General features: G+C 32.7%; 1 protein-coding gene across 1 annotated transcript in view; it reads right to left on the reverse strand.

Annotated features, from left to right (window-relative positions):
• Positions 1-6072: 6072 nt before the first annotated feature.
• Positions 6073-14574, reverse strand: part of LOC118277059 (RNA-binding protein fusilli) — a 105659-nt gene continuing 97157 nt past the window's right edge. The window contains exons 15-16 of the mRNA XM_035595718.2: positions 11423-11553; positions 6073-10927 (exon numbers count right to left, since the gene is read on the reverse strand). Coding sequence (XP_035451611.1) covers positions 10835-10927; positions 11423-11553 — 224 coding nt within the window. The 3' untranslated portion in view covers positions 6073-10834. The remainder of the gene's footprint in view (positions 10928-11422; positions 11554-14574) is intronic.

A 14574-nucleotide genomic window follows, 5' to 3' on the forward strand; every position in this document is an offset into this window, starting at 1 on the left:
TGTATATTAAAAAGAAAAACAGAGTTTATGTTATACTGTATGCCTTTGTATATATAAAAAAGCAGAGTTTTTTATACTTGATGCGTAATTTATCAACCGCACTATATTCTAGCCCGTATTTCAAGTCGATCAATCTTTCCAGTCTTGTATCAATAATACTAAGCTACTATGGTTCTTATTGTAATAAGATTAAAGACTAAAATCGTATGTGAATCAGAGTCGCGAATTCAGTCATTAAAGTTATACGTAAATATCTATATCGATTCTTGTATAGGATGTTTCACATTTGACGAGTGTCCATTTGTAGTAGATTTTCTTGTAAACTGATTGATAAATGTATGGGGTTTTGGATCTACGAGGTTTAATATGAAGATAAGACTTTGTAGGTGTTGATTCAGACCGTTAAATGAGTTTTCATACAAATAGGACTTAATGCGATGCTTTGTGTGAGCGGTCTAGAAGCGAACGCGAAGCGGTGCGGTGTGACGCGGCTATGTCTTAAGTGCGTGTGAATCGTTTCCGACATTATAAACAAAAACGTGACGATACGTCCAGTTCGCGCGAAAATATTAAGCCAATTTATTGCGTTCGCACCGCACTGCACCGCACTCACTGCATCCCACACGTGCGGTTGGTGCCATAGGCTACGTCAATACATTTTGACAGTTTGTTGTTACCGTACCGCATCGCGTTCGCGTGTAGTTCGCTCGCGCAGGACGATCTGGCACCAAAAAATTTATAGCTCTATTTGAACAACTTGTGTAGAAACATTACTGTACTACTGTATTTGAATTTCCAAAAGACCGACAACGCGGGCTGAACTAGCACTTTCAAAGTATTGTGTTTATTCGAAACTTCATTAACTAACGCAGTTTGTCAAAACATTGCTCGTAAACTTGCAATGTGAATTAGTCTTTATTCCTCAAACGTTAAAGATGGTTTTTGAAAACCAAGAGTAGCTGTAAAGATCCAGAATGCCAAATATTTCGTCAGTATAACGAAGGAAGGTTGTGAATAAATGTCTTATTTCATATTATTTTGTATTTGCAGTGCATTTAATTATTACATTATTCTAAATATCAATATTTGAAATATTGTCCAGAGTGACTACCAGAGCCTCACAGAAAACCGACGTAAAATAACGCTTGTTTTGTGTTTGAGTTTACCGGACGCCCAATTACCCCCTTCAAAATCTTTCTAATCCCCAATTCCCCAACAACCTTTAAATGCCTAACCCTCAACCTTTTGAGGGTATGCACTTATTATAACGCCTCTTGTGTTTCAAGTAATGGACACTTGGGCGGCAGCGATTGCTTACCATTAAGTGATCCGTCTGCTCTTATACCGGCACCATTTTCAACCTTATTTTTATGCTAATAAGGCACTTATTCACAACTCTCAAATAACAATAGTAAGTTTCACTGTGCTTTGATCGCTGTCTGCATTTAGAGGCCGTACGGCGGAAATTAATTAAAATAATAAGTACATTAGTATCATTTTTGTATAATAAATCTATCGTGAGACATACTAAATTAATTGGGTAATATAACTTATTCACGTAGCGACATAACTCATGCTACTCGTGTTTATGAGTCCCGTTCGTGGCTCGAAACGGGTCGAGCACGCTCGAAAAGTTACGGGAGTAAGTTATATTATCTTTTTAATGTAAATTAGTATCGTGTATGTAAGTTAAGGTATTTGTGCAGTGTTTAACATTGCCACAAAGTTATCAAGACTAGGAGTTCTATGGACACGATAAAATGGAATGTAAAACAAGTACCTCCTTCTCCACAGTCGGTTAATATTACGGTGTATGTGATTTTGATACTTAATTACTCATTTTTTAAGTCTAGTTTCAGTTTTTTTACTTGTGTATAGTATATGTTTTATGTTTGTATGTAATAGGGTCTAATTTAGCACAAACGTTGTTCATAAAAGTCACTTTTGTAGATTCGTCTGGAATAAGCAAAAATAAACCTTAATAACCTAATTATGTGCAAGCAATATTCAATCTTAAAACATACGTTTTATGGTCGACTTTTACCGAACAAATGTAATACGTAATATTGCAGTTGTACTATAAGTATTGTATTTTTTATTACTAATACTTTAATTATGTCACTCGTATCCTTAGAACTTCTGCTTAGTTTCGATTTAAGATTGGATTGTAATGTTATCATGATTGCTGTACGTATATAACATAGCACTCTTTCTTTTACAAAAATTCCACTCACACAGTCCATAAGGCCTCTTATTTGAGAGGATTTGGTTCATAGATATGTTACCGAAAACTCGTGTCGCGGTTGTTAGTCGCAGCATTCAGATATATTTGAGCTGCGAACTACCAACCTTTGCCAGTAAGAGTCTGATACTCCCTCTCCCTTCGCCTAAGGCGTCAAAGTCATTGTTAAACTTTTCACCCTTCAAAAAAAAGTACTCATTGCAAAGTTGGCGTACTAGTTGGGGCTACTGCACACTGTGTCGCGTGTAAATGTGCCGCGCGGAAGAACTCTGTGTGATCCACAAATCGGCGTTTCGGGTCTGGATGAGATGTGATTGTGAATTTCTTAGGTTGGTAAATGCAACCACTGAAAAACATAGATGTAGCCATATCAAATAAATCATATTATTAATGTTCAGTTTACGAGTTAATTTTACAAAATTATAATGTATAGCAATCATGATAACATCATTAAACACGGATCGTGACTTTTATATTGTACTAATACGGAAATAATTACATTAATTGGCGATACACAAGCATTCCAATTTGATATACATATGTATGTGGAGGTCTATTGTCGTTTTGTATGTCTGGGCATTCATTTTGTGTGTAATTAAAGTGATATTTTATAATCATTATCATCGCAAATGATAGCGTATTGCTAGACTATGTACTACATAAGTAGTTTTGCTAAAATTCTCACGCTTCGGTTAAAGATTGCAGTGTAATATGTTCAGGTTTATCTGAGTACTGTTAGGCTTACGCTTACTCTTGAAACCAATCTCAATATCAATCCAATAAAGTCTCAATAATTATTCAATGTCAAAACTATACAACCCCAATCGTAGCGCATTTAAGTACGGAATATAAAGCCAAACTTAATTCCATTTAGTTCATCAATATGCACGCAATACGGATGCAATGGGCGTTAGTGTTGCAACTCAAGAGAACGAAATTTCACAATATCAATGTCGATTGATCGCAATTGGATTCAAGAATAAGTCCCTTATTTATCAAATGGGTCTTTTCTTAGATGCAGGACACGTGTGAGGCGTCTTGCGTCTAGACCACTAGCGGGTCCTTGTTTGCTTCGTATGATTATTTGTTTCGCAGATGCAAGACATGTTGCGCACGCGTGGCCGGTTTCTTAGTTATTAAGACACCCATGTGAAGAGTCTGGGCTGTTAACAAAATTGTTATACTTGTACTACTCTGCTTCTCAAGATAAAAATGGAAAATGTATATTTATCTTTTCCATGTTAAGTAAATGTCTTCAAAAAGATAAAGGATAATTGACACACAGAATGGATGCCCACCATTTTTATGTACTAACTAATGGATTTATGTTTAAATGTGTGAGGAATTTCACCAGATATACTTAGGTATTACACGAGTTATTGAATCGCGTACAATTTTAAATTAACGCACAAATAGAAAGAATGAGAAACACATGTTTAGCAAATGGTTCGATATTATGTTCTGCGTGGAATTGCGTTGATAAAAGAACTACAGTTTCTTTTGTTTAGTGTTTTATGTAATTTATTACACAATGAAATGACATCTAGCTTCGTTTGTAAGTCAGAAATGTAATAACTTAGCTCGTCTAACACTATCACATAGTCAATATGTAAAAATAACTATTACATAATAAAAATGTACATTTTATTATGACCATTTTGGGAATGACTTGATCTTCAGTGCTCAAAAGACCACGCCAATGTACCGCTCCGTTTCGATTTGTAAAAGAGGACAAAGAAATAGGTTTTTTTATAGTAATTGACTATTTTTTCTATATTATGTGTAACTGGTGAAATTCAAAAGTAAGTAGTAAAGTAAAAAATTGTCGTAAGTAAAGCTGTGATCAGATTAGGAGGTTGTGATGGGATAAGTGTGGGTTTACAAGGATTTTTTGATAAAAAAATGAATTAAATAAAATGCTTTTTTTATTTTTTAAGGTTCTAGTAACATAGTGCAAGTACCGAATTTTTTGCTTTAATGTTTATGAACGAGTATTCCTGCCAGCTTGGGTAGCGGTCGTAGTCACGTTTCAAGTGGGTAGTCAAAGAAAAGCTCACTTTTTAGCGTAGTTATACGCATTGTGTCACGAGCGCTCGATCGCGATGGATGCCTCGACGCCTGTTCTTTCCAATAACATTTAGGTCTGTGGTCTATCGAAATTGAATGTAATTATTCTTTATACACTTTTTTTGGGGCTCGAAATGAAAATGTAAGGTTATATACACAATTCGTAATCATGATAATAACCTCCTCATGCTATCTCTGTCTTACTGGTTAGGATAGAAAGAAATGGCGATAGTTTTTTTTTGTATTTTTTATATTTCTGTATTCAATTTCGATATGGCCGCGGGTTCCAATTAACAATACTATTGAATTTGTTAGATTATATTGTAAAATAAGATTTCCATCCTGTAATGTTGTGTCATAACTATTTGTGGTGACGTTACTTATATAAATTCAAACGAAATGTATTGAAGTTGTTTTATTTTGAATTTCCCTTGAATTTACCCATGCATGCCTTAGAATATTGGTCCAGATTTTATAATATCAGGATAAAAAATAGGTAGCATAATGCAATTGCCTAAAAAGGCGACTATCCCAAGGCTAAATATCGGTCGATTGATTTTGTCCTATTCAGTTTGAAAATCTTGCAATATCTCGAAATCGAGAAGTCCTAGCAAAAAATTACCCAACTTTTTTATGTGACCACACCTGTAAAGACATTTTTTTTCTGATTGATTAAGGGTTGGAGGTCTAATCTATTAGCAAATTCAAGAATATTTCGTGGTATGTAATAGAATAGTCGTAAGTTGGCAATGTAGTGGCAGGAGTCGGCCAGCTTATAAAATATTCTATTTTTCAACTAAAATGATCATTCGAACAAAAGGGCTAGGTATCTATCAGTGGCGAAGCGTGCCTTTGCGGGGGGCCTCGTATAAAAATTAGTTTTCGGGGAGGGTGGAAAAATCATCCAATGGCCTCTCCCTTCTTGGGTGAGGGGTTTCGGTACCCTCTCACCCGCGCCCTGCTACCTCCTTAGCTAGACTGTGGGGAAAACATCATCCAATCGCTTCTCCCTGGCTTGGGTGAGGCGTGAGGTTCGTCGCCCATCACGCACCCCGCCACCTTAGCTAGCATAACTGTGTCGCAGAAGCAAGAGACTGCGCCCCACGGCCCCTCGCTCGCAACCAGGACTTGAACCTCAAAGAGCTGAACGCAAGAGGTCACCGTCGCCCATCAACCTCTAAGGACACGGCGGTGTTCAGCCCAGGTAGGGCACGCCTCGCTCATGGGTCGTATGCTTCACCGAGTCCTCCGGTTGGCCTTCGCAATGACGACACCCAAATCTAAAACTTTCGTGTCTGGTAAACACTTGTGTCAGGTAGTAGTTGAGGACGCCCTGACGTATCTCAAATCACTCCTCTAAGAGGAGACTTACCGCTGTTATAACAGTGAGCTCATGTTTAGGGACCCTTACGATGACGTTAATGTTTCTAAAGTTGCTGCTAACTTTTGAACGCATGCTTGCGTTGCAATACGCGGGAAAAGGAAATTGATTATTTGGACTTTTGTGATTACTTACTGAAATTGAAATGATTGAAATTAATTATAAATTATTAAAATTCATGTTGAGACAAATGCTCCTAATTATATATCGTCTTAATGTACACATGAATGCAATAAATGATTTGAGTTTGAATAAAAAATTGGAAAGTTTCCATCTTTTGCTTACGCACACGGCAGATACGGCGCTAGCTACGCCCCTGGGTCTATAGGTTTTGGCAGGTATGTTAATAAATCGAGACACAAATGAAATAAAACAACAAAAATAATTTGTCTATATTTATTTATCGGAACAATTCACTACTTTGTATGATATGAAACCAAACAGTTATTTTGGCATTAAATATCGAAAAAAATGTCTATTTACTAAAATTGCACATCTAATAATGACTACTACTAAATGTAACACTACTTCTATTTTAACAGATAATTATTAATAACAGACCTATAAAGAAAAACGCAGAGGGTAACAATTTTTAAAATAAAATTATCAAAGATCACTCGAACTTGAATATCACTGGTAGCCAGACAATAATATAAAAACGTGGAAAATATAAAAGTAACAAAATAAATACTCGTCTATTAAAGTATAAGTTATCATAAAATATTTTTGTGTTTATATTTATCTTTTAAACTTATATGTTGTATAATATTATTGTATAAATATAACACGAATATTATTATACAGAATTTATATAAAAATCTTTTCTATGCAAAACAACGATTTTTAAATATTTTCTATAGGAATTAAATAGTTTATATTGGTTGTAATAAAAAGAGTTGTATAGAAAAATTAACTATCTATATATATAAAACTCTTCCGTTACTGAGTGACTGACTGACAGACAACGCACAGTCGAAACTACTGGTCGTAGACAGATGAAATTTGGAATGTAGGTTCCTTGGGATATGTAGGGGAGCACTAAGAAAGGATTTTTGGAAATTCAACCCCCAAGGGGGGAAAAGGGGTAAAAACGTTTCTATGTAAAATCTTATTCCTTGGGTTTATAAACTTGAAACTTGGCATGAACACGTACATAGGCAAGTAAATATGTTTGACATTATAAGTTTTTTCAAACTACCCCCAATCGTGATTTAGGGGTGCGATTGGGTGACTGATTTATTAACGCACAGCCGAAACCGCTCGGTATAGGAGTCTGAGATTTTGAACAGAGGTTCCTTTAGTAACATAAGTGAGCACTAAGAAGGGATTTTTGAAATGTCAACCCCCAAGGGGGGAAACGGGATAAACTGAGCCGGGGCTGCGGGAAAGTTCTAACGAGATACCGTGGACCCGGAACGCAAAGGGCAACTGAAGGAACTGGGGGTTTTAGTCAGTAAAAATCTGACACTCCCTTCCGTTTCACCCAGAGCGGGGAGGTCATTTGATGATTTCCCATCCTTAAAAAAAAGATTTCAGCCTGTGGAAGAAAAAGCCCTGTCGAGATCATTAAAAAACGATATATATAACCGAATTACACGTGGGCGAAGCCGCGGGCGGAAAGCTAGTAAAATATATAGACAAACAAAATTACTCCTGTATTAGGTTTCTCGGCAAGAATACTAAATTGTACTAGAGATTGGTTTAGCGCTTATTCTTGTACCTAATATCTAAGAAAATTTGGTCTATTACATAGGTATTATAAGTTTAATAGGTACATTTGATTATTTATTATAAAGTCAGCTCTTATATTGGCAAAATTTAAAGAAGTATGTCTACAGAAAAATATAATATCAATTTGAAAACATTAGAGTACTTTTCCACCAAAGATGTACTATGTAGCTATGCTACGAAGATGTAATAGCTAGGCTGTGAAACTATGTGATCATTTCCACCGATACTAATCTATGTAGCTGTGCGAGGAAGATGCGCAGCTCGAGTATGCGATGTAACTATAGTAACAACTTCTTTCCATATAAAAAACATAGCTTATATCATATACTATGTGTACCAATGAATATGATTGGCGGAAGCCAAACGCATCCACAGCAACGTTGCATAGCACATTTCTGGTGGAAAAGCACGCTCAGAAATGTATGTCGAGTCGAAATTTAAAATAAAGTTAGACGTTCATTCAACATAATAAGAATAAATCTATAATTTATTGTGGTGTCATGGACATGATTATTAACACTTATACTAAAGGAGATTGTGTTAAAATATCTAATAATACAGGTGTTCCAACAATAATGGCTATTTGGTTTTTATAACATTTAAATTATCCAGTAATTTGAAGCGTTATTGATGTGATAACCTAATTATTGCAGCAGAGATACGATACATAATTTGAAGTTTATACATCTTTTGTTTAAATATTTTCAGTGAGGCGAATTATTAAAACATTAGCAACACCTGCATTTAAAAACATAAAAATAAGTTTATTTTTATATTAAATCTATCAACAAACTATACATTTGTAACATAATTATAATATTTAAACTTATATGTTATATATTACTCTATACTACTCAACTTATCACAATAATTTGTGACTTATAAAATAAATATTTTACAATGTGGAAGACACGTTTGATTTTGTTGTTTAATCCCGTACTCTACAAATAGGTACGAATTATTAACTATTTTTATATTATGCCAATAATATATTTAACTTAAAATAACTATAAAATAAAATTAAAAACGATCAATAAGAAATTATACTTCAAACGAAAATTTTTGAATGAATGATTTTTTTTCACATTTTTATGTTATATTATTATTTATACGAATATAAATATTTATTTTTGAGCCAAATATTATTGAAATATAATTTTCTTATAGCTCATGTAACGTAGTATTTAGTTAAAAGTATTTATTTAATATTCAGTAACTTCCTGTAGAAGCTCTGGGGCTAACAAAAACAACAAAATATTTATAATAATGCAGCCTAACATTTTAGTAATCAAATTTAATTTATATATTTTATAAGTCGTATACTCTGAATTCTATAAGTTTTTATTTTATATATAAACTTTGGAATTATATGTTATAATGATGTCGTATATAAATATATTTTTATATAGGTATATGAAAAGATATTGTTTGCCCACATATTTATTAAGTACTCTTGTCGCTTAATCTTATCAACTACTAAATAAACTTCGAGACTATTATTGAACTAAAAATCTAATTCACATTTTGAGCAACTTCGAGCTTCATAAAAATCGAGCAAAAATATCGATAAAATTCAGTGATGTTCCGTCAAATAGAATTTATAATTTTTAATTCTACTGGCCTGTGACATTCATATGTAAATAAAATTAACTTATAACTAAATAATTGGAGATTTATTAAATAAATACATCTTACACCCTCTTCTTGAAAAGTCAGGAACACGAAGAGAATATTTTAAGTCATATTTATTTAAATTTACCTCGTCCTATATTGAATAATGATTACAGTCAATTTTGGCTTGACTAAAATTTTAGTAAAATCATTCCAACATAAAAATAAAATTACTTTTAAATTCTATATTTATCTGAATGAGCAAAAGAGAACTTTAAGAGCAGCATTATTTTAAATAACATTAAAAAACCAATGTCAGTTTAGAATAAAATGTATTAAAAATAATATCAGCTCCAAAGTTTTATTTTTGTTAAATATTAAGGGGTTATTCTTACAAATTATGGCATATTTCTGGTTCGAATTAAAACTAATTATTATTACTATTCACTAATTGAGCGTCGACTTAATCTAAGTTAACATGAACTCAATAAAATAATATATTTGGTTTAATTTATACAAACGATAACTAAACAGCACCTTTATATCACTGTGGTACATTCGTTGTTTATGATTACACAGCAGGAAAAGACCAGAAAAACAATATATTTAAGTATAACTCGTCTGCGTGTCCGCGACGTCCGCTAGTTTAAACTAGCGGACCTCGAGATCTTTGTTTCGCGTTGGAAAATTTTACTTCGCACTTTTTTATTTTTATCCTACATTAAAATAATTATCGTAATCTGTTCAGCTGTTCTCGAGATTTACGCTTAGCAACACATTCTATAATTCATTTTTTTACATATTGTAGATGTGAAACTATGAGAAAGATTTGTAGAAGTAAGTACATTCTTTTGGTATTCCTTCTATAAATAGACTAAATATTTATGTCTTTTTGTGAGAATAATCAGAAAATGTTTAATTGTGTCTTCTCTGCTGTGTATAAATTATGAGTTTCAGCAATAAATATCAGATAGATTTCGAAGCTATGAAGAGGAACTTTCCTAGAGTTATTTTGGCCCTTTTATAGTGTTCATAAGAAACCCATAAAACAAGGCATCATTTTCAATATTTTTATATAAACTATAATATAATAACTTAAAAACTCTTATTTCTTTCTCTAATTAAAATCTAAAAACAAAAATATTATTTTTATTTTCTATTATTTAAACTAAGATTCGCTAGAATATCTGTAAGATCAACAATAAGTAGATCATATTTAAGTTTTTTAACAAAATATAAGTGTTGCAACAAGGTTTTATAAGTATAAATTATAAGTGCCTATTTTATATATTATAACTTCTGAATATTATATTATAAAATCTACCTAAATATCACTCTAAAGTTGTTGAGCTATTTTGACAGTTTTACTAGTGATGTTAATATGATAAAAGGAGAGTTTAGTTATAAATACATAAATAAATATATTCGAAATACTTGTTTGTACAATGTTATGAAAGAGTTTCACTTGTTTTCGTTTAAAATCATAATTTTATACTTTTAAAACATACGCCATATACGTAAAAAATATTTGAATTGTTTTAGGTCAAAAATAGATTTTTAGTAATTAGGTACAAAACTGAAAGATTTTCTGAAAAAAATACCAATAAAATCTACAAAACAATACTTATTACAGGTCAACAAATAAAACTCGTTCATATAATATTAAAATATACAATACATACATTAAATTTCGAATACTCTAGTCTCTATATAGATAATTATTAAAATTTTCTATAACTATGATAAATATTATAAGTATATTATATTAAATGTTATAATTGCCTTGAGCGTTATTCGTTGCTTCAGTTGACCATGAATATTGGCCACTCTGGGCAGGCGGCTGGTGGTGGAATGGGGATTGGGGATCCACCCCCCACCGACACTACTTCGGGAATCTGAAATTAATATCAAATTATTAAAGACATAAATTGTTTAATGAAACATGAGGATGAGGTAGACTAGTCGAATCGAAATAAGAACGAGTGTGGAGTCGTATCAAGGTCGATTTCTAGCGTTTAGTATAAGGTTTTTAGAAGTCTCCGAAATAGTGTAACACCCTTAGTTTTAATGAACGTCATCATCATCATCATTATCATATCAGCCATCATAAGACGTCTGCTGCTGATCATAGGCCTCCCCTAATAACTTCCAGATAGGCCGGTTGGAAGCGACCTTATAACTTATAATTTCATGAGACTTATAACTTATAAGTCTAGCTTATAATACTAGCGAGAACGAAGCACTCCATTTCAGTTCTCGTTGCTTCGAAGAATAAAAGATGCATTTTCTATAAAGACCTTACTATTATGCAAGTTAGAATCTTAATATTTTATGTTCTAGCCTTACCTAAAGTAATGGATGATTAAAACAATAAGGTATTACCAACTTACCATAGTCTGAGGGTGATGTGGAGGATGGTAATAGTGTGCAGGAGAGACTGGGGGCGTGGGGTAACCCCAGTAGACCAGTGGTGGGGGTGGCAGCGTGGGGCCCATCGCCGGGTAGTAGTACGTCAGCGGAGCTGTCACACATAACATAAAAAATCAACAAAATACAGTAAAAAAATACCTCAAACCTGCTGAAAATTTGGCAAAAATGAATGTGATGTTTAGAAGAAAGCATAAGATTTGTATAAAGACATTAGTTTCTAAATGTAACAGAGATTTGTATTGTTTTGTGAAGCATATAAGTACTTATTGTTCTAGTCTACTTGTTTGATTATAACTCTCATTTCGCTTTTGAAAGTCTACAACTTAAAACAGACTAATATTCACTGCTTTTTCATTTATTTAAGCTTTTTGAACTGCTTTAGAAGTCCTAATGTTAATAATAGTCTAAATAGGAAAGGTCTATAGTCTGTCTCTTAGATAAGGAAAAATATTAGGCCCATTCCTGTCATTATTTTGAATGAAGAAAAGATTAGATTCGTGATCCGAATTTAAGTTTAGGAACGGCTGTTTTTTTTTTTGTATATTTTAATGTACATTTTATTACGTGAAAGTAACGTCGGGCGACATATTATATCAATACTAATATCAATGTTTTTGTACCTATATCGTAAAATACGAGCCCAATATTTTTATTTATCTACCAGATAGACATCAAACAATATAGAAATGAACTTGCTCCTAAAAGGTCAATGCACCATAAAGTCGTTCTATAGCAGTTGATAAAAAGCTTAGTTATAACGCAATCACACTCCAATGTGGCATCTGCGAATGTCATCAAATATTCTAATAGAAATTGCGGAGATTCTCGTGAGACAAGACATTCAACGAAATCAGTAATATTTTCCTCTTTTCATATGTATATAAAACATGCAAATTGTTAGTCACACAGTATGATTATAATCCCTAGTTTAAGGGTATCAATGATAAATAGGTACAATTACTTTTATTTCTAAATTTTGCTGTGCAATTCATACGACGTGCAGAAAATTATTAATGTTAAACATTCACGTTACATCTGTGTGATATACAAAAACATTTATTAAATTATTTCTTCACGTCGCGTTAATAAACACCAATAATATAATTTTATCCCATTAAATTTAACCCAATAAATGCCTATATGAGAGTCCCATACATGTATATTATTGTGATACTAAGTTAATATTAAAATGCTTAGCGATTATAATACGAATTGTAAATTCGGAGAGGAAAAGCTAAGCATTTTGTGCCATGTGACGTCATACGATACGGAGAGGGACGTACACAATTATGTATGTTAGATTTAGATGTGGATATTTGGCGAAAATATAAGAATTACCAATATATTCAGGGAGGAAGATGATAAATACAATATTATAACAAACACAAAGTAATCCATTAACCCATTTCCGAAACCGAAAAGCCGAAAAGCCGAGTATCCGCCAAACCTACGCCGAAAACTCGTACTTTCGCCGAATACCCACAACTGTCTTAAGTATGTAATTATTAAGAACAAGATGAACAACTCACCGGGTCTCTGAACGCATTAACACTTCACCAAAGCAGTGCGCACTTACACCAATACTCTGTAATGTTACACACGTCGTTGATGCCGCCAACCACCAAGCCAGTCTGCGGACTTTACCAAACTTATGCACGCCTAGTAACCCTAGTACTTTTAGCACCACTAGCTTACGACCTCAACTGGATAAGGGGGGCTTAACAATTAATTATATAACACAATAAAAATTATAGATTTAAATTATAAGTCTATATTTTAAATTATAAGTTTATAATATTATACTATAAGTTTATAAATTTTAAATGAAACACAATTGAGGCCGCAATAATGCGATAAATCAAGAGTAAGATAGAGCTTATTTCATGTGGTCCCACAACAAATGATAGATAGATACTTACGCTCTCATGTTAGGTACACTGTCAACACTGTGTGCCCACTATATGCCCAGCCACTAGTGGGAAACACCTTACACCCATGGACCTACCTCTAGTTAAGCACAAAATTTCTTCTACAACACACTAAGCCTCGAAGTCCCTTGGACATAGTCATTTTAATTCTATCACCGGTCCATGCATTTTTAAAGCAAAACAATGTAGTGTTCTTTTAGACTTTGGGGCATAGCGAGCAGCTAGTTTGAGCTCTAAGAAGATATTATTAGAATATAATTTCGATTATCCAAAGAAAAATATTGGATTTTATTTATAAAAAGCTATAAAGAGCTAACGAATCTAAAAATAAACGCGAAAATAACTATAAAAAAGCCTATAAAAAATCATTATAAACTTTACGCAAAAAAATGAACTGAAGATTTACATTTAAAATGAAGGTTATAATATAAATTAATTATGTTTATACAAAAATGAAAGTCTATTTTTTATAAGACCCGACTATGCCCCATATATTAATTATAATTATAATATGTATAATGAAGCCTGTGCTTGTAGTGTTCGGTCGTGTTATTTGGGTTTTATATATGTCCCAAAGGTTTATACAAAGTCTTAGACGTACGAGGAACGTTAGAAGCATTAGGAGAAGGCATGATTGTGCTATGTATCTGTTATCTTGTGAAGGAAGAGTTAAACTAGAAAGGATTATATAACCTAACAATATAGTATTTATTTCAAAGTTAAAATGTGCAGCCTATTTTTTATTTTGTTGTTTTGTTTTATTTTGTTCTGGAAATCTTTAAGTAAACGACATCTAAGTATAGTCGTTGTTACGCTGTGCGTATTTAGTTTAAAATAATGTTAAAGAAAAATGAACTTGCTCCTTTTCTAAAATATTCTGAATGTTGCGTTGTCGCAAGGTTTCTTGATTATTATTTTGTAGTTTTCATGAATTTTATCTTCTAGTTATAATAATAATTATTATAACTGATTGTTCCCATGATATTAAATATTATGTTCATTGAAATGCTTATTCATTTTAGTTTATGATAATAATGGTATCGCGTGACAGTGTGCGTCACAACGATGGGACCCCTTACTTATAATTTGTATGAAATTATTATAAAATGCGCTAATTATTATAATTCAGTTTTTACCATATAATTAATTTAATATAAAAAACTTACCAATAACTCTTTGCCCAC

This window comes from Spodoptera frugiperda, chromosome 10 (genome assembly GCF_023101765.2).
Source record: "Spodoptera frugiperda isolate SF20-4 chromosome 10, AGI-APGP_CSIRO_Sfru_2.0, whole genome shotgun sequence".
Classification (NCBI taxonomy): Eukaryota; Metazoa; Arthropoda; class Insecta; order Lepidoptera; family Noctuidae; genus Spodoptera; species Spodoptera frugiperda.